The 24,172-nt window shown below is 46.0% G+C and overlaps 1 protein-coding gene across 1 annotated transcript; it reads left to right on the top strand.

Moving 5' to 3' along the window:
- Positions 1–2,749: 2,749 nt before the first annotated feature.
- KCNMB4 (potassium calcium-activated channel subfamily M regulatory beta subunit 4) lies at positions 2,750–23,535 on the top strand (the record flags this gene model as incomplete). The annotated part of the gene is made up of 3 exons (XM_080349701.1): positions 2,750–3,126; positions 12,989–13,116; positions 23,367–23,535. Exons 1-3 carry the CDS (start codon positions 2,788–2,790, stop codon positions 23,533–23,535), a joined length of 636 nt encoding a protein of 211 aa, XP_080205827.1. The 5' UTR covers positions 2,750–2,787.
- Between the last annotated feature and the right edge of the window lie 637 nt (positions 23,536–24,172).

Below are 24,172 nucleotides of genomic sequence, written 5' to 3'. Positions count from 1 at the left end.
AAAAGGCAGTTCATTATTGACAATTGCTTGGAAGACAGTGTGAGGCAGCTCCACGGCAGACATCACAAGGACCACCGCCAGACTTCTGCAAGGAAACGGGGACACGTGAGCTCATTCCCACCAGCCGACCCCCACGGGTATGTGATGGCAGAGCCCCACCGCAGCCATCCAGCCTCAAGGTGAACGACGTGTGAGCTGCCTTCAGATGGCTGATCAGCAGTTGGCCACAGGTAAGGCTGTCCCTCAATCATGGGGCAAGGAAGGACCCAAGCAGGCAGATAGCAACCTGTTTTTCCTGACACTGGAAATTTCATACAGATGTTTATACATCAGCCTTCTCAGCCCCAGCTGCCCCTGATCCAACCTGTGGTTGTGGAGGCAGCGTCCAGAGTCCTGTCCTCAGCAGCTAACAGAGCTAAAATCTTCACAACAGGCCCCTAGTACCCAGCTTTAGCCTCCTACAAACTATGTGTTGAATGGCTGAGGGAGCTGGGTCTCTTTAGCTTGGAGGAGACTGAGGGGTGACCTCATTAATGTTTATAAATATGTAAAGGGTGAGTGTCACAAGGATGGAGCCAGGCTCTTCTCAGTGACAACCGATGGTAAGACAAGGGGCAATGGGTACAAACTGGAACACAAGAGGTTCCACTTAAATATGAGAAGAAACTTCTCAGTGAGGGTGACAGAGCACTGGAACAGGCTGCCCAGGGGAGTTGTGGAGTCTCCTTCTCTGGAGACATTCAAGACCCACCTGGACACAGTCCTGTGTAACCTCATCTAGGTGTTCCTGCTCTGACAGGGAGATTGGACCAGATGATTTTTTGAGGTCCCTTCCAATATCTAAAATTCTGTGATTCTGTGATGTGTTGATCGTTTTTCACTTCTGAAGGATCCAAAGAGACTTGGAGTCCTGACTGCATCATCTCTGCAAGGCTTCAGAAGCCATGAGATTATCTGGTAAATGTTAAACACCGTTCTGAGTTAAAATACAGTCTCAGCATCTCCTCTGGCCATGGGTGATGTAGGGGCTGGATGCACACAGGAGGACTAACTCTCAAGGTTACTGTGTTACCTGGTGAGCTGCTGCCTTCATTTTCAGCTGACGGTGCTTTGTGTATGGGTGACAGCAGGGAACTGAACCGAGTACTGAACGCAGGGAGACTCGACACCAGCTGTTCAAAAGGTAAGGTGGAAAGTCACAGCCCATCTAAACTGGGAAAGCGGGGCTGGAACTTTCCTCAGGAAGGTGGCAGCAGGTGGCAGGCACCTGATCTATCTGACTAAAACAAACCCCACCACAAAGCACTGGCAGCAAAGCCTGACTGATGGGAATGGATAAACTGAGCCAAGGACTGATCAAGATGTGTTCTGTTTTTAGTGTAAAAACCTATTGCATGTTTAAGTAAAACCAGTAGAATAAAAAATCCCAGGCCTGTAGCAGCATACGTTTTCTGAAACCCTTTGGCATTAAGAATGGCTACTACAGAGCAAGCCTGAGAGTGGCCTGGCAGCGCCACTGGTACAACCAAGGACAATATTTGCATCCATTTATATTCGTGTCACAGTGTGGGTTCTTAATAGCCTTCCTGCCAAACCTTTCTTAATAGCCTATTTGGAGAACCTATGGATCAACCTTATTTTTGAAAGTTTGATGTCATACTCTGCAGTGGATAAGTGATTGAAAAAGGTGGCCAGAGGAAAGTACTGTTTCCCATATTTATTTTCCTATTATTTGTGTACCTCCTTGTCTGCTGTATCATCAAGTCCAACTATCGGTTCTGAAACTGTCACATTTTGTTCTATCTAATTGCCTATGATAAAGACTGTGGAATAAAAATGTAACTATTGTTTATGGTAGCTTGGCACCAAAAAGCTTGTTCTGTTGTGTTGCTGTGGTAGATAATAACCAAACTTTATTTGCAAACTAAGGCTTTGAAGAGGGCACTTCCTTGGGGGACCTTTCAAAGGTTGATACCTTCCTCTTGAAAGCAATTCCTGTCTAAAACATCTTGACAGCTCTCATTTTGCTTACCTATTGTCTCCAAATAACAATGAATGACTTGGAGGATGAGTCTGTCCCTGCTGTTGAGGCAGGATAAGGCTCAATCAACTCCCATTATTTCCCTTCTCAGTTAATAAGGTGAAAAGAGCAGCTGCTTCCTCACCTCCACATCTTTAATTTCTTTAACTTCGGGTCTGACTCTGCATGTATACATAGAGACCTCGCGGATTTGGGCATATGGGGTACTGAGCGTGACTTCACACAGCCTCTACCGGACCCTGGGACTTAACCAAGCTGGCAGTGAGAATTAGGAAGCACAAACTATTTTCAGGTCCTAGTACAAGTCGTGATTTTATTCTTCTGGATTTATGTGCAGGGTCACTACCCCATCCTGTGTGGAAGATGTTGGCTTAGAGAGGATCAGGCAGGTGGGAGGACTGCAACACGCACTTGAGGTACATTGCTGTCTCCCCACTCGCCTGCCCCCCTCTAGAGATTGCACCTTGCACAGCACCCGACATTAATCCAGACTAACCCTTCTCGCAGCAAATCTCCCCGGCCAGATAATCCCGTTGCAATCTGGCCCTTCCACCCCCGGAGGGGCTCGAATTGGGTCAACCGGGTTTATATTTGTATTTTATTTATTTATCTACTTTTTTTTTCCCTGGTTACACGCACACCCGCCCGCCCGTGGGGAGGAGGCGGGCAAGGAGGCGGGGAGCAGCGGGGGAGCTTTACCCGATGGCAGCGGCTGCCCGGCGGCGGATGTCAGCGGCAACGGGGCGATGGCGCGGAGCCGGGCGGTTTACGAATACACGGAGGCGGAGGACAAGAGCATGCGACTGGGTTTCCTCCTCATCGCCGCCGGCTTGCTTTCCCTGCTGGGTTTGGGTTGCTGTTGGCTGCGCCCGGCGCTGCAGGAGCGGGGAGGCGGCGGTTCGGCTAACTGCACGGTGCTGGCGGTGCGGCAGCTCGGGGAGCGCTTCTCCTGCACCTTCTCCTGCGGGGCCGCCTGCCGCGGGACCGCCCGCTACCCCTGCCTGCAGGTCCTGGTCCGCACCTCCCGCTCCTCCGCCCCTGCGCTGCTCCATGAGGACGAGCGGCAGCTCCGCACCAACCCCAAGGTGAGACCCGCGCAGCGCCGCGCTCCTGAATGGCGGGGTAGGGGAGTGGTGGTGGTGCTGGGATGTCCCGTAGGGCAAATCCTGCCCCGTCGCCGCGGTGCTGAGTGCCCTTTCGCCCTCATTTAGGGTCAGGGTCCCCTGCCACCACCCTCCATCGGGTGCAGGTTTTTCTCTGATGGGAGGAATGGATGAAGTCGCGGAGCATCCTTTTGAAACGTCCCTGTGCTGTTACTCAGCAAAAAGTATATATGTATAGTGTGTATGTTTGTATATATATATATGTATATATATATTTACAAATACTTTACATAGTGTGTGTATACATAGCTGCCCAGGGAGGTTGTGGAGTCTCCTCTAGAGACATTCAAAACCCGCCTGGACACATTCCTGTGTAACCTCATCTGGGTGTTCCTGCTCCAGCAGGAGGATTGGACTAGATGATCTTTTGAGGTCCCTTCCAATCCTTAACATTCTGTGATTCTGTGAAACACACACACTATATAGTACTACACTATACTATGTAGTGTAGTATAACACTATGCTATATATAGTGTAACAATATATATACACACCCACATTATATGTGTATATATATATGTATGTATTTCCGTACAGCCTCAGCCCCAGGTCATCCCTCCCACGGGTGCAGGGCTGCCCCGGGCCAGCAGCACGGTGGGAACAGTGGGTCGGCTCCGCTGCCGGTCCCCGGGGTGGCCCCGGGACGCTGGAGAGAAGCTGGGGAGAAAGTCCTGCTGCTGTTGGGCAGTGTGTCCCCGAGGGTGAGGGGCTTCACAGAGCAGCTGCCCGAAGCGCAAGGAGAAATTTTAACGGAGCCGCAGGTGACGGGGCGCTGGGGAAAGCTCTGTACTGAAACAGAAGTTTCTTTGGTGCTGTTTTGATTCTCAAACTTTTCCATCACCCACACAAAAACACACCGAACAGAGGTATCTTTAAAGTTGCATCTTCTAGCAAACTAGAATAGTTTGAAGGCAGTGTGTGACTTGTGTTTTTTTCTTTCTTTAAATACAGTTATTCTCCCTTTTCATGCTGAGTAAATATCAGCTTGCTAAGCGTACTGCCTGAGTGGAGGAGATTTTGTTAAGTAGTTTCCAGAAAATAAAAAAATGTGGCAGAATATCCCCCACACACACACCTTCCACCTGAAAGAACCCAAAATTAGGAGTGTACTGGAGGAGCGAATTTCAGCTCTTCAACCAAGATGTGTATGTAGCACAGTGCCAAGGGTCGTGCTCTGCATGATGCAGGGGTCTGCATGCAGGGGCTGGGGAGTGGGCTTTTGTGTCCAGTTTGGAATGGGCAGCCTCGCATCTCCGCTGTCATAGTTACAACCGTGTGGCTCTGTCACTTGGAATATGGATTAAGTTGCAAGCTTTGGGTTTGGTGGTTGTTTTTTTCCCCTTGGCAGCTTGTGGGCTTTGTTGGGGCAAAAATCAGCAGAGCGAGAAGTAGAACGATAAGTCTGACAGGATTTGGATTAGATTGTTGGCACCACTCAGAAGCAATGAGCGATGAAGCCGCAGAGCTGGATGGTGCCTGCTGCACCTTTCCATGGGGGTGCTGCTGCCAGGCTACCTGTGGAAGATGGCCATGGTTACAGAGAGGTCCACTGTGAGCACCCAGCTGTCCAAGCACCAGGACTTCTCTAACCCTCTCTACCTTCAGGTGGGCTGGGGGTGGTTGATGAAATGCCCTTTTGATATAGTGTGAAGATGTTGTGTTGCTGCAGTGTGGCTGCCCCTGAGCATGGACCGATGGTCCTGCTGTGGCCATGTCCACCAGGGGCAAGAGGTGGGAGGAGGGAGGTGGGTGTTGAGCTGTGCCACCAGCGTGCCTGGGCTCTGCATCTCCTGCAGCACCCTCAGTTTCAGCAGAGGCTTCCAAACTGGGCTGCAGCCATAACATCTCCCTGAGTAGTCCCAGTGTTTTGTTTTGTTTTTACTTCTTGATCTCATCTTCTCATGCCTTTCTGGAAGTCCATTGGGAAGAGGAGAATTACAATTACTGGATTACGATTTCCGCAGGGAGGCACCCAGAACTTCAGAAGCAATACCTGTAAATGTCACTCAGAAGCCTGTTTTTATTCAACAATTAACAAAGAAACACAGGGCTGTGTGTTGGCAGCATGTTGGACTTGCATGCTTTTACAAATATAATCCATTTTCCCTAGCTTGCACCTTGCATCTCTAGGCGCGGACTGTTTACTCTGGCATATTGATCGCTGAGCATTGAATCTGATTTACCAGATGAGACCAAGAAGAAAGGATGTATTTTTTGATGTAACCGCATTCTCTGGTAGTAATTGAATTTAGCCAAGTGGAAAACAACATAGAAATAAAAAATGTGCTCCAATTGTTTTCCTTACCTTAAGGAGCTTACGTAAAACCAATACAAAATAAGAAGAAAAGTTGTTTAGCTTTCATTAGGAACACATATCCTTTTAAAGGAATGACATGTGTAGCTGTCACTTTGGTTTTCCCTTTTTTCCCAAGTTTAATGTCTGTGTAGCTAAGCAGTTACATTCTTTTAATTTTTGTCCTAAAGTGTCACCATCTTTAAAAGCTTTCAGGATGTTATGCTGAGATAGACTAGTCGTACCAACAGACTAGCAATCTGCTGGATTTAGTGCTTGGGATCCAGTATGTATTTATGAATAAACACCTCAGGAGACATTTAACCCTTCCCATTTCCATCACCTTCCCACAACATGCTCACTTGTGTTCATGCAATTAGACATACGGCACACTAATCAGTTCCAAATAACTAGAAGGAAAAAAAACCCACCAATTTTGTTATGATCAGTCTTTAAATTTTGCATTCTGTTTAGCTGCTTCTCTTTGTGGGGCAGCAATTCTTCCTGGTAAAACAACAGTGCAGAAAAGTCATAGTTCAGGCTCCTTAAAACATGCAACAATACTGAATCAGTTGGCAGCTTCACTCCCCACCAAAAATCCCCAGTGTATTGAGCTAAAAATATTCTACTTTCTGTAGTGGAGTGGACTGGTGTATAAACACAAGAGCAGCTGCGAATCTATCTGCTCTAGAGAAGTCCAGCTGCAGGAAAAAGAATGCTTTGTAATTTTTCTCTCTCTTGCTTCCTAAGATAATCACATCGTTGTACAGCCCAGGATTCATTGTAGCTCTTAAAAGATTATATAGCTGGGTCAGAGTTAATCCAGAAATGTATATATAAAGCACCAGGCATGATTACATTTGTGTTCAGACCAAGCGATTCGTGGAATTTTTTTTATAAATTTAATTGTTATCTCAGAGGGAGAAATTTCAGCCGAGGGATGGTAGCCTTTCTTCAGCTGTCTTGATAGCAATAATAATCTCTGAGATAAGGCCAAAGGGGGATTAATTCCAAAGTCAATTTGTCACTATCACTCTGGCCGTTGAGTGAGTCGGCACCACATACGGCCAGCATAGGGGCCAGGCTATAGGTTTTTATTTGGTAAAATAACAGTGGGTTTTGTCAGATGCTAAAAATATCGACTTCCCAGCTTTTTAGACTTTTCCTTTTCTATGTTTAAAGTTAAGTGTAGGGCAGGAAGAACCTGCCCACTGTTTTGATAAAGAGACTTTTGTTGGAGTGACAGGTGAGCCTGACACATCAGCAGCTGCGCAGCAGGAGCCGGTTGTCCCTGTCCCTGTCCCTGGACAGGGGTGCAGAGCAGAGGCAGCCACTGCTCCTTGTGTGTGCTCTGCGTGTGCTCCTGTCACACTTCTTTCTGTCACCACTCAGCCTGATGAGGTTATACACAGTTATCTCCTCCATGTACTTGTAAACAGAATTGCTTTTGGATTCTCTTAAGTATGACCCATGACAGAGGATGTTTAATACCAAAATATGCCCAGCGCTACAATGATTTTGGAAGGGTCTGGTGCATCTGGTGAAGCGTCAGTTCTGTGTTTGCACTGGTGCCTGTGATGGGCAAATTCTGCAGATGCTGTCTAGTGATTCCTCTGGAAGCAGCCCCGGGCGCTGCAGATAAACCACACCAACCTCCCGCCTCACCTGGGGCACCCCTCGCTGCCTCCAGCCTCTGTGAGGGGTTGTGGGTTTGGTCACTCCTGGTGGGTTTCTCTGTGCTGAGGGAAGCAGGTGAAAAACACAAGAGGCTCAGCTCCAGCTCCATCAGTGCAGTCAGCTGGGAGGGAAGCATTTTTTTATACTAATAGAGCAAGTCCCCCTGCTCATCTCCTGCCATAGCGGGATGGTTGTGGCAGTGCTTCCTCCCTTCTAGGCCATGAAGATAACTCAGTAGTGCACAGAGATGCTCACAAAGTTAGGAAAAGCTCATACATTGCCTGGTGTTGTGGGTTGGCCCTGGCTGGACACCAGGTGTCCACCAAAACCACTCTGTCTTTCCCCTCTTCAGCTGGACAGGGGAGAGAAAATACAACAAAAGGTTCATGGATCAAGATACGGATGGGGAGAGATCACTCACCAATTACTGTCACGGGCAAAACAGACTTGACTCAGGGAAATTAATTTAATCATGACAATTAATTTAATTGAAGTTAATCAGAGAAGGGTAATGAGAAATAAACCCAAATCTTGAAACACCCAGGCTCAACTTCACTCCTGATTTTTCTACCTTCTCTCCCCAAGTGGCACAGGAGGACCGGGAATGAGAGTTGTGGTCAGTTCATCACGTTGTCTCTGCTGCTCCTTCCTCCTCGCACTCCTCCCCTGCTCCAGCGTGGGGTCCCTCCCACAGGAGACAGGCCTCCATGAGCTTCTTCAGTGTGGGTCCTTCCCATGGGCTGCAGTTCTTCAGGAACAGGCTGCTCCAGCCTGCGTCCCCCACAGGGTCACAAGTCCTGCCAGCAAACCTGTTCCAGCCCGAGCTCCTCTCTCCATGGGGCCACAGGTGCTGCCAGGAGCCTGCTCCAGTGTAGGGTCCTACCTGGACTGCAGGTGCATCTCTGCTCCACCATGGACCTCCATGGGCTTCAGGGGACAGCCGGCCTCACCATGGCCTACAAGAGAATTTCTGCTCTCGTGCCTGGAGCAGCTTCTCCCTCTCCTTCTTCACTGACCTTGGTGTCTGCAGAGTTGTTCTCTCACATATTCTCAAACCTCTCTCCAGTTGCTGTGTCAGAGCAATTTTTCCCCCTTCTGAAGTATGTTATCGCATAGGCACCTCTACCATTGTTGATAGGGTCAGCTTTGGCCAGTGGCAGTTCCATCTTGGAACCATCTGGCATTGGCTCTGTTGAGCGTAGCAGAAACTTATAGCAGGCTCTCACAGAAGCTACCCGTGTATCCCCTTTGCTACCAAAATCTTGCCATGCAAACCCAGTACACTTGGCAATCAGGAGTCAGAAAATCTTGGCTTCAGTGGTGCATTGTACTTTTGCAGTGATACTTACCTGGAGCGTCCTTTCCGCTCCTTCATTTCATCACAAGCTTCCCAACCTGCACAGCACACAATGTGGGGGTTCTCTACCACACCAAGCAAATGGTACATTCACCAGTAACCAGCAGGTCAGTCCTCAATAAATCACTTGGAGACTGAGGCTGGAGATTTGCTTCTTAGTGCTATTGGCTTGTCTTCTCATGGGCTGACTTGTTTCGCCTTTGGATCCTTACATCTATTTGCATTTGGGATTTTCTTGGTCTCATCTTGTAGACAGTGTCTTCCAGGCTTGAGACAGTTTCCCTCAAAGCCTACTAAGTCTGGCTTCTTTTTCCTAAAAAATCTGGCCGATTTAGGCAAGAATTAATCATTGAAAAGCGTGAAATACAACCTGGGAGCTAAACCATGGTCAGGAGTTCATGCCTCTGTCCCTTCACCATGATACGGAAGACTATCTGCTCTGATTAAGTGTTCAGAAGGAACCAGGAATCTTCACAGACATCTGCAGATGAGAGCACCCAGGAGCACACACACATAGAGATCTTACAAAACCTTGATGTAAAGGTATTTTAGCTGCTCGCTGACATTTTTACTGAATTGAATCCTGAGTCTTCTATCCAAACACTGGCTTTGAGTGAAGGGGCAATATCATTAGCCTGATACTGATTTTGAACAGTGTAATTGAGACTGTATTTGAATTACATCATAATTTTATTGTTGCTATGACATGGTGTAGGAGGTGCGATTATGGCACCATGTACCAATAGATCCGCTGAAAAGGCCTCCGCTCCGTTAGAATTACTCTGAATGTCTAATCTTAAGTACTATTCCCCAATTTCACTGTAACTTATTTAAGAAAAAAAAACCTCAAAGAAATATAGAGTGGGACACTTCCATTGAAAATGGATGTTGCTGCATGAGCTGCAGTTGAGCACAAGGCATCCTAACTTGCTTTGAACTGCTTGGCATTTGTTTGTTTTGATGGTAGAATTTCATACTCTGTCTTGTTGGGGAGGACTGTGGAATTAACCTTTCAGAAATTGCCTGTTGCCAAAGTGGGACGTCGTTTCGGGTTCAACCAGCAACTCACATCAGCGGAAGTTGCCAGGTTATGGTTTCCTTTTATCTGCCTGCTGACTGTGCTTTGGAGGGCGATACAGCTGATCAAGCAGAGTCCCCAAGAAGTGTGCTTGGGAGGCTGAGGAAAGAGAGATCCACCACCTACATGGGTCAGAAAGGGCTCAAATGAACTTCAGGTTAGTATGAATCGTGCTGGCATCCTGGGGAGGCAAACAAGCTCCGGTGTTTGTGCAGCAGGTGGTAAGTCCATGTTGGAGTTGGACCTTGGGTGTTCATCATTGCTCAAGGCCTTGATCAGGTTGAGGAAATGATCCAAGGTGACTTCTGGGATTCATATGATGATCATTTTGCCTTGGGCAGAGACCACTCCTCTTTTCAAGATTGCTAATTCTTGACAGGCTCAAACAATGAGGTCCCGTGAATTTATGACAAACCCCTGAGTGTCTCCTTTGCATTTTCCACATGAAGATAAAGATGTGGAAATGAATCCAGCGTGTTTTCTGTCAACTGTTATTGGAATTGTTTGTGCAAAGAGTGGTGTGAGGTCTGAGTTACAGGGAGCATATTCACCATTGTCCCCAACGTCCATGTGTCCCTCCTGTAGGTATTTGCGGTACTCCCACACACTGTCTCACCTTGGCATGGGAAAAGATGGACATGTTGATTGGGGAAGCTGTTTGTGAGCCCCTTTACATCTTCTAAACCAAGCAAAATCCCTTCCCTGAAAGACTTCATTTTTAATATCTTCATATTGAGCTAAAAGCCTGGGGACTGATGTCAAAAATTGTGAAGTCCTCTGTGATGGAGCTGTCCTTGGAGAGTGTTACAGCTTGCTACTTGTCCATTCAGATGGACATCTCTTGAGAAAAGAGATCTCTGCAGCTGTTTCTAAGCCTGAAACTCAAAATGGGGACAAACAATGGTTCACGAGGTTGTGAACTTTGTGAAGGATTCACATAATATTTGGGGGAGGTAAGTCTCTGAAGGATCCAGAGAAAGTCTGGCCAGCAAAGGAGTGGTGTGGCGGTCACGCTTTCATAGCAGAGGACAGGATTAGGCTCATCCGTGATGAAGAAACATTTCAGAGGAGAGAGGGGAGCTTCATGCTGGAGTTGGTACCGCACGAAAAGGAGTTTTTGATATCAGTGAGGAAATTTAGGCCAAAAAATGTATATTGATACCTAGTTGTTCTGTCTAGTTCTGCATTTGATGTGCTGATTGGTTTGGGGAACTCTAAGTAAAGTCTGTTTACTTCTGCTCTCTTGTATCGCTGTATTGCAAGAGCATATCTAAAAGCTGGGGGCTTGGGAAAGAGCAAGGTGTAGGTTACAGTCAGACATAGGCAGTGAGTGTAGAACTGGTGGGATATGGTACTGTTTCCACAGCAGGATCTGAAAGGCTTCATGAAGAAGAATAGCAGAATGGAGAAGGCTGGGAGTGCTGGACCCTGAGCCGAGCAGGGAGCACCAGGAGGGGACCAGGTAGGGTGGTGTGGCATGTTGGTGACTGTCAAGGGGACAGAGCAGAGCCAGCATTGCCCTCGGGTGTCCTCGTGCCAAATCTGCTGACTCCTTCTAGCTGCTGCACAGATGTGAGGAAAGAGGATTTTGGTTGATGCTTCCAAAGTACGCAATTAAACCAAAACCATTGCCGGCCAAGGAATATTATCTAAGAAGGAAATAACTTGTGATAAATCCTGTGTCCTGGCTTCTGAGGTAGAGTGGTGTTGCTGCTCATTTCTGTTGTTTGTCATCAGCAGTGGGAGAATCCTTGTTTAGGTCATCTGAACAGGGATCTAAAGGGAGTTCAGTGCTGTGGCAACACTGGCTGTGGGCACATGTGGAAACAGGCACCCTTGCATGTGAAAAAGACAAATTTCAACTTGGAAGCAACAAACAAGACCTTGCAGATCCTTCCAGTTTGAAGCATGGATGCTACTTGTAGCATTTGTAAGTGCTGACAGAAGTGGTCATGTTTTACATGACAAGCCAAAAAAATCTGGAGATTTATCCCATCCCCAACGAATGACAAAGATTGAAGCTGTCGTGTGGTTGAGATGGACGTCTAGATCTGTACAGCTCAGATATAGCATGCAACTGGGGGCATGGTAGGCCCCTGTGAAGCCTCACCAGATGGAGAAGGAGAAGAAAGCACTCAGTAGGCATAGTGGGTCATGGTGGTCTTTATTTCCAGGTTAGAGGGAGTGTTTCTCTGCTTGTTCTTACTGCCTTCCAGATACTATGAAGAAACTCATGTTGTGATAATTTGTGGGGATTCTTGCTTCCTTATCCTACCTAAGTAGCAGATTTTTTAGCTACCTTCCCAGTCATGTTTTTCCGCTTGCGGCTCCCAGTTTTAAAGGAATTAAATATCTGTCTGTGCACCTTGAGCCTTTCTCTTCATGCATCCTCCAGGGCCAAAAGCCTTTATGTTATCTGAGGAAAAGTGAAGCTGTGTTGCTCAGTTCGGTTCAACGTCTCATGTAACGACCTCCCATATGGATGCCTGGTAACAACAGGAGGGATTTTGCTTAGACACTGAGATCTTGATACTGCCAACATTTTACTCAGTGGACTACTTTTTTTTTAAACTTGTTTAATTCACTGTGGCTAGGAGGGAAGGGTGATGTGTCGAAGATGAGACTAGAAACAAGATATGTGGGCTGTGCGCGACCCAGAGCTGAGACTCTGAAAGCCCAGACCCAAGTGCAGTGAGGTGGGGGAGGAACATCCTTTGATCTCTTTGGGCTTTGAAGCAGATGTCTGAGGGTGAGATCTGCAGATAGCTCAGCTGCACACTCAGCTCTTGTTGACTTCTATATGGTAGAAGCAGATGCTGAACCTTTTTGCTGAATTGGGGCTTTGAACTTTCTGTGTTTGTTTCCCTGTACTGAAACAGTGAAAGAACACTTGTCTTTTGCCAGCAGGTATCAGCCAGATATCAGATATCTCATCATCTCCGGGAAAGCTTGCTGCAATATTTTAGTTATTTATTAGCATGGCACTAAACAAAACTTGTGCCTCCCTGAAAAGATGAAGTAATTCAAATCTAATTCATGCAGTTGGCTAGGAATACATCAAAATGAAACAATCACCTTCACATTTATCATGCAAAACCCCAAGGTGTTATGTGGCAGTTTGGTTTGATAAGGGAACGAAACAGTGATAAAGCCTTTATTTCATTTCTGAATGCTGGCAGATTCTTTTCCAGTACCAGCAGGGAGTAACTAGCAATTGAAGTAAAATTCAGCTAACTTTTCTTTTTTTATTTCTTTGTAGTTTGTACTTAGTATCCTTTGCCTGTTTCAGTCACACGATATTATGAGGGAAATGCAGAGAGAGTGATGCCCTATGTCCTGGAGCACAGAAGTAACTCTGTTTTTCACCTTGTGTTTGCAGTGTTCGTACATCCCTCCCTGTGCAAGAGACGATCAGGAGAACTCTGAAAACGTCACGTACAAGCAGAAATACTGGAAAGAGAAAGTGGGTTCGCAATCATTTACATGCTATTTTAATGAGCACTTGAGGTAAGTAATCTACATTTGCATAGGCAGAAGTGTTTATGCATCGGTTTAGCAACTGTCCATTGGTTCTGTTTGAAAATATATATAAATACACTGATCCATACACAGAGTTTAGTGTAGAACTTTGCAAGAGAACTCGAGTGATGAAAAGCTACATAGAAAGTAGAAAACCAGCTTTACCACTTGAAGTAAAAATATAAAACTCTGAGGAAATTTTCCCCTAAAACATATAATTTTATGAAAAAAACAAAAAGCATCTTAGCTTTTAAAACTCATGTGGTAAATCTCTGGATATTAATGTTTCTTGCCTTCATGGAAGAGAAATACTGCTGTCTTCATGAGGGGCTGGAAGAAAAGGGAGACCAATAAATAGTGCAAACCAGCTCAGGAATTGTGTTCATGGAGGCTTAACGAATCAGATACGTGTAACAAATGTTCACAGAACTGCCGGTTTTCACACATGCTTGCAGAGTGGGAAGTTGTAACTTAAATCATCTCCTCTCCTGTTTCAATTCTTACTTTTACTACCAGCCTTGATGGGACTTACGTGTGTGATGTGTGGCTTCCTTCCTTCAGGGAAGAGGAAGAGGAAGGAGTCCTTTTGCTCATCTGATGATGATGTGCTGGGAAACAAAAGGTGATGTGGTGGCAGCAACTTACTGTTACCACAGTGTGCAGGCACCCTGGGAGGATTTTGGGCAAATTGGAACGATAGGTCCATGTATACAGGGAGGCAGAAAGAGAATACTTAAGATTTTCAGATCAACCAAGGTTTTGCAGAGTTTAGACTCCAATTCTGGAGGCATATGACACTTGCTTAATTTGACCAGGATAAGTAATTTTGGTAGAGCTGATAAGACTGTTCTTTGTTGCTGAGTTAAGCACTCAAATAAATGTCTGCCATGTCAGGGACTAAAGGAGAAGGCTGGTCCTATGCCACCAGTGTTTAGAAGTTAAACAGATGAGGGAGACCTAGGTAGGAGTAGCCTGGTACTTGCTGGTGCAGTTCAGGGCTTATTGTGAACATCTTGGCATCAGATATTTAAGTTTATTAAGACAAATAGGAGGAAAACAGATGCCAGAGTGTGCTAGGATCTTGGAGAAACTGGGAAGCTAGGGCAGGGTAGCTGGCACAGAGATGTCCAGCTCTCCTGTGGGGGGCTGCAGGTTTGTCCAAGGACCTGGTTGACCTGCCCATGATGACAGTCCATTGTCCCTAGTTAACTCTTTGCAGTGGGAAACCTTTAATTCTAGGTAATATAACAAAAAATATTTGCTTCTTATAGTGGGGAAAGAACTGTCTATCGCAAGGGTGTCAAACTCATTTTCACTGGGGACCACATCAGCCTTGCAGTTGCCTTGAATGGGATTAATGTAATTTTAGGACTGTATAAATGTAACTACTCCTACATTTACACAGTCCTAAAGTTACGTTCAGCCCTTTGAAGGCTACCATGAGGCTGATGTGTCCCCCCCCCGCCCCATGGAAATGAGTTTGACACCCCTGGTCTACAGCATGCACAGGTTAAAACTGAGGGCACCCTGTGTGGTGACACCAGACCTGGCTGGGACCTTCCTGGTAGCTGATTTGGTCCATAAGGTGCCAGTGCTTGGGTCTGTGAACCAGGAGCCGAGTGATGGTTTTGGCTTTGTTGGGCAGGCAGGTGCTGCCTGTTGAGACCTGGGACCCGAAGCAGCCACTGCCTGAGCAAGCAGGATGGTCAGAACCACAGGATCTTGTGCAGGAGACATCTTGGATGGGATTCATCTGAGCTGGTGGGGGCAAGATGCTGTGAAAAGTAGCTTTTATAGTAAGTGGAGAGAAATAGGAGCTTTTCATTTTATCCCAAAATAAATGCCTGTCAGATGCCCAGAGGTATTTATTTCTTTCCTGTGAAGGAGCTCAGGGTGATCTGTTTGGGTGCAGGCACCTAGGTAGTAGGTGTCCAGAGTTGGGTGAGCTGGTTCTCCCATCACATCTACAGGTAAAGCAAAGGCAAAATTCTCTCAAAGGAATCATGCTGCCTAGACTCTGTCATTCACATAGGTTAACACTGAGGAATTATGCAGCACTCGGGAAAGGCTTTTTCCTTATAGTTGCTGCATCCTATACTGTTAGATGTTCTTGCCAAATGCAATGACTGCCTTGAAACACTGTGTTTTGCTGATCATACAACAATTTATGTACAGCAGGAGACAGGCTTGCTGCCAGAGATACTTGAAGATGGTCTAAGCTGAAATGTGTATGACATTTATTTTCTTCTGGAGATAGGAATGTGCTTTGAGAGATAAGTTTTGCTGACTTGGAATGTGCTTCCCTAGGTATACTTTTGGAGCTATGATGACTAAACAGCTTGCGAAGCAGTAAAAAAATCATCCAAACTGAGGGAAAAATCTGTTCACTTCAAAATAGAAGTGTGTATATTTTGTCAGTTTTCTTTAAATTGTGTGGATGAGCTATCTCTTCTGTGTCAGTCTGTATAAAGCATAGAACAGACTTGTAGGTTCCTTAGAGAGAGTAGTGTTTGCAGTATTAATACTCTCTCTTTTGAAACAGCAGAATAAAACTCTAGGTAAATATCTACACAACAAATGAACATCATCTTCTCTTCATCAAGCTTAATTTAGCGTAAATCTCAGAATTGTTACTGCATGCAGAACACACTGTCAGGTAACATCTCCCTTCAGTTTGGTGGGGCACCTGTCAGCAGGCTGGTTTGAAAAGAAGAAGAAAGTGATGCCATTTGTACAAAAGGGCTGAAAAGAAGACTTGACAATTTCAGTCATTCTCTGTTAATATAAGTAGAGAGGCCCAGCACAACTAGCTGTCTGGCATTTATCTTAGGGAACCAAAGCACAGCTTAGCTTGGAGCTTGGAGCTTTACTGAAGATCAAGATTTTGCTTTGCCATGGTTGGCGCTTACCTGTAGTGTCCCACTCCTCTCTGGCTGCCATTGGGCCCAGTGGTGCAAGCTACATGGGGAAGTTGCTTTTCCAAACCTCTGGAGAAGGTGTCTGTCTGTCTGTTGATATGATGATAGTCAGGTCTGTAGGGAGCCCTGCCCAGCAGAAACCACCTCCCAGTGTTTCAGAGCCCAAAATAAATGACAAATTCAGATCAAGTCCTCAGGCTGTTGTCAAAGTTTTGAAGAGGTGCTGAGCTCCAGTGCTTCAGCATTGGTAGATCTCACACCAAGTGTTCTAAGGGGTCTGTAGTCATGACTGCATGTAACCAAGGGTCACATCTGCGTGTCCTAAAGTGGGAGGCCTGTGAGAAGAGGCAGGATGGGACAGATCCTGTCACTTTATTTCTTCAGGTTACAGGTCATATTGACATCAACAACAAGAATGAGAGAAACCAAGTTCTCCATCAGCCCAGACCCCCCAGTTTCATGCCCTGTAGAAATGGGTAGAGCAATATATGGCAAGTTGTTTCTTATTAGTGGCTCATTTGTATAGCACTATTGGTTTTCAGCTCTCAGTTCACCCATTCCAGCAAGAACAGTCTGGTCTCCTTGCCACAGAGTAGCAAATGAACCAGCCATGCTTTATGCTCCTCTGTGTTTGCTGAAGGATACTGTAGGTGAATTCACCTGATGGTTGAAGAGCAAACACTGTCTGTTGATTGGTGACCACCTGTATGGTGTTGGGGTACCCTGTGGGTCATTTATCTGGGAATAATTATCTGCAGAAGCCAAGGGCACTCAGGTAGTAGTGCAGCTCTTTCACAAAAGGTGAAAGAGAAAGCTTGGCTTGCTTTGGTACTTCACAAAGTTTTCTAAATTAATTCTCTCTGATCATAAAATGATGTTGCTATTACCTATCCTTTCTTTTACTGTATCACGTGTTTAGCAATGCTTGGGCCCGGGAGGGAAAGGATATTGCTGTTAGTAAGACATGGTACTGCCCCTGCCTGCAGCCATCCAGCTGAGGATCTCTGTGTCTTGCAACAACAGGGGAAAAAGTAATAAGAAGTGCTTGTCATAGTGAAGGAATGTGAATAATTGTGGTCAAAATAAGTGTATATGGACTGTAAACATCTTTAAATCCAGATTACCCATCCCATCTCCCCACCTCTGCCAGCTTTTGCTGTGGCAAACAAACTGTACTATGTGGTGCGTAAGTGCCGACTGAAATGTTTACATGCCTGTAACTTTTTGGTCCTCCATGACTTTTTGGTAACCCCTGCATTGCAGTTCTTCCCGTGATGTTCAGTAGTTGCTCTGAAGGCTCTGTTGGAGGCCTGCTGTATCAAGGGTCTGTTATGGACTTGCTTGACAGAGCCTAACAGGGATGTGTTGCATAATTCAGCAACTAATCCAGTTACCCCTGGTCAGAGCCTCATGAGGCTCCAGCCCTGAGCAAAAAATCCTGCTAAAAATAAGTACTGGTCTCACCTTTTAGCCATGAAAATGAGATTCCTCCCTCCTTGTCTGCTCAGTGAAAGGGAAAACTCTGTTTTCAGAGTTAAGGTAGAGACTTGTTTAGGGCTTTTTTAAAAAATTTGTTGATTCTTCTTTCACCCTGGGGCTGCTGCTGGGCAGCAGTAGTGGTGCTGCACAGTGGCCATCACTGTAGAACCATATCTCAGTGCCTGAGCAGGGCTTGAAAGCATTCAGGGTTTTCCCCTTTTGTCCCACTAGGTCTTTCTCTTGCCCCTGACACTGTGTTATGTACTGATAACTGGTGTTAGGAGTTTGAGTTTATCCCCTGGAGAGGCTTTGCTTTTACTGGAGAGCTCGGTGGCAGAGTCACTAGAAACAAGAGATGGTCCATTACCAAGCTTAGGGGGAATACGCGCAACTCCTCTCATCAACGTCTTTGAACTGAAGTATTATGTGGAAGTCACAGAACAAAAATGGGTTTATTAAATGCACTATACTTTCAGGAACAAGGTAATGTCTTTAATTATATCTGCTGATTTTCACAGAGAAAAGAAGCATATTTCCAGACATGACACAATTCCTTTGGGTTTGGCACCACTGCCTCAGCACCAAGAGAGTGATGCTGTGAGGACTTCTAGCAAAGCCCTGTCCTTGTCTCTTGTCAGGGGGTTTCCTCTGGCAACAGGGGCACCTTCCCTTTTCTGTTTCCATGCCAAACAAGAAGTGTTCAGGCTCTGGGAACATGCAACTCACCTCTACAAAAGTAGCAAGAAAAAGTCAAAACCACAGTTTCGATACACACTGACCTTGCCATGCAAAAAAAAAAGCAGTTACTTTACTATGTTTGGGACGTCCTAGCTATTTATTTTTTCTTCTTGAGGAAGGGCATTACTTGCAGTGGAAGTACAGCTCTCTTCTTTTGCTGCTTTCCTCTTAAATACATCCTTCTCCCTTGCCCCTGCCACCCACCCCTTGTTTTCTCTGCCCAGCCCTGCTAGCTGCCTCTGCTGCTCCTGCCATTCCCATGACAGCTCCATGGCTCCTTTCCAGGTTCCTGCTCTCCTTGCTTCTGCTGTTGATAACAGATATGGTTTTAGAGGTGGAATCCAGAGATTTCAGCTAAAATTTTCAGCTCCTTTGGCCAGTATCTAGTGTTCTTGGGTGCCTGCAGTATTTTCCTGTTGCTGTGTACTTCTGTTTCATGGGCAGATCACAAAGACTCGAAGGCTCATTCTCCTGAAGGTATCTGGTTTCTAAACTTCTGGTCTTCTCCATCATGGTGCAGCACCATGCTGGGGGTCTTGCCTCTGCCAGCACAGCCCAGCTCTGGCTTCACTCATCTCACAGCTCACCTGTCGTGATTATCTCAGGGCTCAAAAGTTAACTGTGATGGGCCACATAAACCTCATGGCTGACAATTAGTCACTTTGCTCTCTTGGTGACGTTCTCCATCTGTGCTTGGCAAGGCAAGTATCTCTGTATGCATAGTTTGGATTCAAAAACATGCAGGGCAGCTCTCCTGTATCAGTCACTATACAAGCCCTGGAGTCAAAGCTAAAGGTTTTTGTAGCAGTATAGCAGGACAGATGCAGCTCTTGCTGATCCCAAAGGGGCAGCTAGTGCAGCACCTGGTAAAGAGCTCATCCCAAAGCAGGATGCTGCAGCGAGGTGCCCAGCAGCACGATGGTGTCCCACGGTCAGGGCTTCACTGCAGGATTGCTTAGGAATTGTCCCAGGGGTGTCCATAAACATTCTGCAGACTCAGATGTCAGAGGACAGCTGCTCTTTGCACCTCACCGGTTCCTTCGACGCTCAATGGGTGGTGGTGGCTGTTCTGCTCTGTGTGATAATTCATTCTTCAGGAGGTGGAGGATAGCTCTTCACCTAAACTGATGCCATTGTGTGAGGATAACAAACAGCCTGGAAGAAATGAAATCAAGCCTCTGCAGCCTAACCTGTTAATTAATCATTAGTGACTTGCTATTCATCCTAATTTTTCCCAGTCTTGTTGTGGACCTTACAGATCTCCCACAAAATACCTGTAGTTTTTAGCCTGGCATGGATCACCTGAAAACAAATGCAAACATGTTTCTTCTTCAGCTTTTTAGCCAGGCAGCCTCCTAGGCCCTCTCTCACACTTCTCACCGTGCCACTCCCTGGCTCCTGCCAGGACCTGCAAATCTGGCTTGCAAGCCACCCACTCTATGCCTCCCCACCCCTCTTTCCAAGAAGCAAGTGAAAACCTGGGCACCAGCCCAGTTACCTCACTTGCAGGACATGGCACATGGGGCCACAATGAGCTCCCAAGCCCCTGCAGTTACCTCTGCATATCTCCTGCAGAGCTCCTGGGGCTGCAGCGTTCCTGCTGCGAGGGATGTCTGGCTGCCTGGGCCCCCCTCCTTGGGCTGCTCTTGCTGTGGACGCTGGCCAGTTTGGCCACATGGCTCCTTGCCAGCACTGGCCCTGGGCTATGGCAGCAGCGCAGTGGGTTCAGGGTCTCATGCAGCATGTCGTGTGGCTGCAGCAGGGCTGATTTTCTCTCTTTGCTTTGAAAGTTGTTGTTTACAATCTCAGCACCAAAAAAGCAGAGGTAAAAGGAGTTATCTTGTAAAGGAAAATAGTAAACATTTTCAGTAACCCTTCTTCAAGTATTTCCCTCTGCTGTAAAAGCTGTGTCTCAGTGGGACCCTCTGCTGCTGTTACACCCTCTGAGCTGTTTTCCAGAGCACTTTCCATAACTGCTGTCAGCTCTGGTGATGGATCTGCAGGGAAGGGCTCCTCAGCTGGGCACCACCAAGCCCATGCTCCCATCTTCCACTTCCTCCTCCCAGCGCCCCAGCACTCTCCAATGCTCTCCCTTACATCCTGCAACTTCTCCGTGCAAGACAGCAGATGCAGGAAAGAGGAGGAAAGAGGAGGTGGTCCTGACACAGCAGGGCAAGAATGATATGAATGCAAAGAAGTTGATCTTGATAAGATTCCATGGGCTGCTATAGGCAGATAACCAGGATATTGCCATCCAGGAGCATGTGGTCTATCTGCTGGCAGCGCTGTCTGCCTTTATTAGCTATTCTCATTCGCTCATAGGGTCCAGCAGTGCTTGTCTGCAGAGGAAAGTTAATTTGGGATAAGACAAAGAGCAGCTGAAAGCACAGTAGTTCTTCCAGAATAACCACACAGATCAAACCAAGTAGGAGCAGGGCTGAGATTTGTCCCACCATTTTGGGGCACCAATGATCAGTACCGAGAAGCTACATCCACGAGGGTCCCTGAGCTCTCCTCTGTGCTGGGTCACCCTCCACAAGTGCTTCCCCCTCATGTTGGCTAAAGAAGAGCATTTAATATCTTAAATGTGGTGCCAATAGTATTTAATGATATATTTTTGGGAGGACCCAGTCATGACCTGATGCATTGTCTGAAGAGATGCTGTGAGCAGTTGACAGTGAATTGCCATGGAGGACTTGCACAAGGACTCCTGCTGTAGCTAAGAATAGCAATAATGTACATCTGAACCCAAATCTTATCCTGAGCCTTCATTAAAGGCCTCTGCAAGTCTTTGACTCTTTTCCAAAACAGAAACTCTTTTAAATTACTAAGTTGCAAGAGTTACAGTCATACCTATAATGAGTGTTTGGCATCTATTGCTGCTACCTTTGGTACAGATGTTTTCAAAAATATCTAAGATTCAGTCAAAAGGATATCTTGCTCTCCCCAATCACACTTTCTTTTCTTTAACTGAATCCAATTTTCTAGTTTGTTCGCTTGCCCCTTATTTATGAACTCTTTAATTTGTATCCACTTAAAAAAATACTTAAAATTAAATATCACTTGTAAAGTGAGAGCTGTGAGGATTGAATGCTGCCTACTTATGGCCTCTTTGCCAATTAGCACTCTGTTATTCAGAGATGATGATACAGTAAATCTGAGGGAAGCAGTATTATAACTCCTGTGAAGGGATTTTTCTATTTGAGTGCTGTCATTTATATGGCATGGGCTGGTGAGTTTGTGCCCATAAAGTTAGTGTTATTTTCTTCAATTTATGGTCTCCACATGTGGCTGATTATGTGTCTGGAGGATTCCAGTTGAGCAGACTTCATGTATTCTACTATTGAATACACCTGGGTTTCTTTTGACCATTTTCTGTGTTGCCAAGTTTCAATTTTTATATAGTCGAGCTGCTCATAATCAGAGACTTATTCCGCTTCTTACTACACAAATAGAGACACAAAGTGCCAGACTTGGGGACTTGCAGGAGGAATCTCCACAGAGCAATTCTGGGGGAGAGACCCCAAAATGCAAATGTGGGTACAATTAAATCAAGGATCAAGTATAGCCTTGTGGTCTGGCTCCACCAACACGTTAAGGACAGATAATGCCCTGTAGATTTGCAGGCATGTCCATTAGTTAACTTTTCTGTGAAGGAAACAAGGTTTCTTTTTGTTTCCCCTAAAGGGAATGTTTTCTTAGTGCTACCTTCTGATCAGGATGAAGCTGTTGGGGAAGAGACAGCACAGTCATTGCGCAGGTATCTGATTCCCAGGTGCCCCTGTGCTAGGACAACTTAATTCCCAGGACCCGGCTGGATGAGCTTGGGCTGCAGCATTTTAGGCTGTGAGCACTGGGTAGTGTTGATGAAGCAATGCGGGATGGGAGTGTTCAGTGTAAGTGAGGACCAAGTGAGGAGTCAAGAGGATATATATATTTTCCTAATTAGCAGAAGTTCTGTTTCCCTCTGTGGCAGATAGTTTTTCAGCAGACTGCATGTCTCTGGCTGTAGGTGGGAAAGCAGCAGCGAAGTGCAAATGCCACAAGACTGATTTAATAACTCTGTTAAAAACTGCAGGGAGAGCAGAAACAGCCAGAGCTGAGAAAAACCTGTCAGTAGATTTCCCAGCCAGCCTCCCAGACTTAGAAGAGTTAGATTGACACCTGATCTTCCAGGCATGTGGCAATGCTGAATTTCCAAACTTCTTGAGATGCCCCTTCCTTGCTATTCTTCTCGTCCCTCCATTTCCCTTTTGAAATGCATAAATCTGTCACGGATCTGACTGGGACTGTGTATTAGATGTTGTTGGCAGAGGCACAGGGGTTCAGATCTTCAGGGGAGGCTCCCCAAAGCACCCCTGTAGGAGTGAACTCAAGTCCCTTGAACAGCTGATGTTTGTAGTACCAAACCCCAGCTTATTGCTGAAATAGCCTCAGCTGGGAAGGAGCTGGGCTGGGATCCTCTGGCACTCCGGGGCTGGACAGGAGTCCTCTTGGGGGTAGGTTTTGTGTAGACCCCTGTCTGCTGGTGTGGCTGGGCTAGCCTGGGCCACCAGCAGTGCAGTGCTGAGGACAGGGACTGGCTTTCCATCCACACCCAAACCACCAGAAGGGCTTTGTAAGGAGCCTCCAGATAGCCCCATGGACATGTTTGGGCTAAAAGGGAAGCTTTAATTGCACTTTAAGCTCATTGCACAGTGTCTGATGCCATTTGAGGCAGATATCTACAGCTGCTGTTTGGTATCATGTTTTTTCTGGAGTGTTTTTTCAGTCCACAGTGTGATACTGTATCTCTCACAGCTCTTTGTGATGACCAGGACTCCTGGAAGACCTAAAGTACCAATGCTTTTTAATTTTTTTTATCTGAATGAACTTGTTAGCCCATAAACACTGCAAGTGAAAGGCCCTCATGGCCTGCCATGAGTGCTCGTGATAAATGGGCTAACGAAAGCAGTGAATGAAATGGTCTACTGAATCATTTTCTAACATTAATGCAAATAAAACACCTTTATTGTTTCCATGGCAGATGCTTTCCACTTATGATGAATTGATGATGTCGAGTTGGTTTATATTTTCTCTCTCTTCTGTTCCTTCTCTTCACAGACCAGATGATGTGATGCTGAAGTGCACCCACGACGAGACTGTCCTCTTGCACTGCTTCCTCTGGCCTGTGGTTACATTCCTGGTTGGAGTCCTCATTGTGGTCCTGACCATCTGCGCCAAGAGCTTGGCCATCAGGGCAGAGGCAATAAAAAAGAAGAAGTATTTATAAACAGCAAAGCTGCTGATCGGAAAAAGGTTGCAAGAAGGTCTCATGTGGGGCAACTCGACACACTTCAGGTCTGCAGGGCACCCAGCTGCACCTCCTTCCACTGCCTCATCTGATGATGGAGTTGCTTTTGCCTCAGGATTATTCTTGGGAGACTGCCCTATGAAATGTCAGCTAATCGCTTCTTCTGCTATGACAGTAAATAAGTATATTCTACCAAAAAAAAATCTATCCTGCACCAAATATGCTGTGCGCTGTTAGTCCTGAACAGCAGCTACCCAGGTCCTAGCAGTATTGAGAGCCAGTTTATAAAACACCCTGGTGTTGCTCATTTCATCTCTGCGAAGTCATCTTTACTACTGTTTAATATTAAATATTTAAAATATTTAATTTATGATAGACTGTATTTCCAAAATAATAAAGTTTGATTGTTTGGGGGTTTTTTAAACTTTTTTTTTCCTTAAAAAAAAAAAAAGCTTTAAGACAAAAATAACACTGTGCTGATTTTGTTCTTTTTTTTTTTTTTCCACTGTGTAGAACTTCGTTTTAGAATTCAAACTTTAGCCTCTTTCTAGGTGAAATCTTTCATCGTGACCTGTTTATTGTGAAGAAATGTAGAAACCTCTCAGAAATATTTCTT

This window comes from Nesoenas mayeri (assembly GCF_963082525.1).
Source record: "Nesoenas mayeri genome assembly, chromosome: 1".
NCBI classification, from domain to species: Eukaryota; Metazoa; Chordata; class Aves; order Columbiformes; family Columbidae; genus Nesoenas; species Nesoenas mayeri.
Note: the sequence above shows the minus strand (reverse complement) of the source record. Positions and strands in the feature narration are given on the sequence as shown.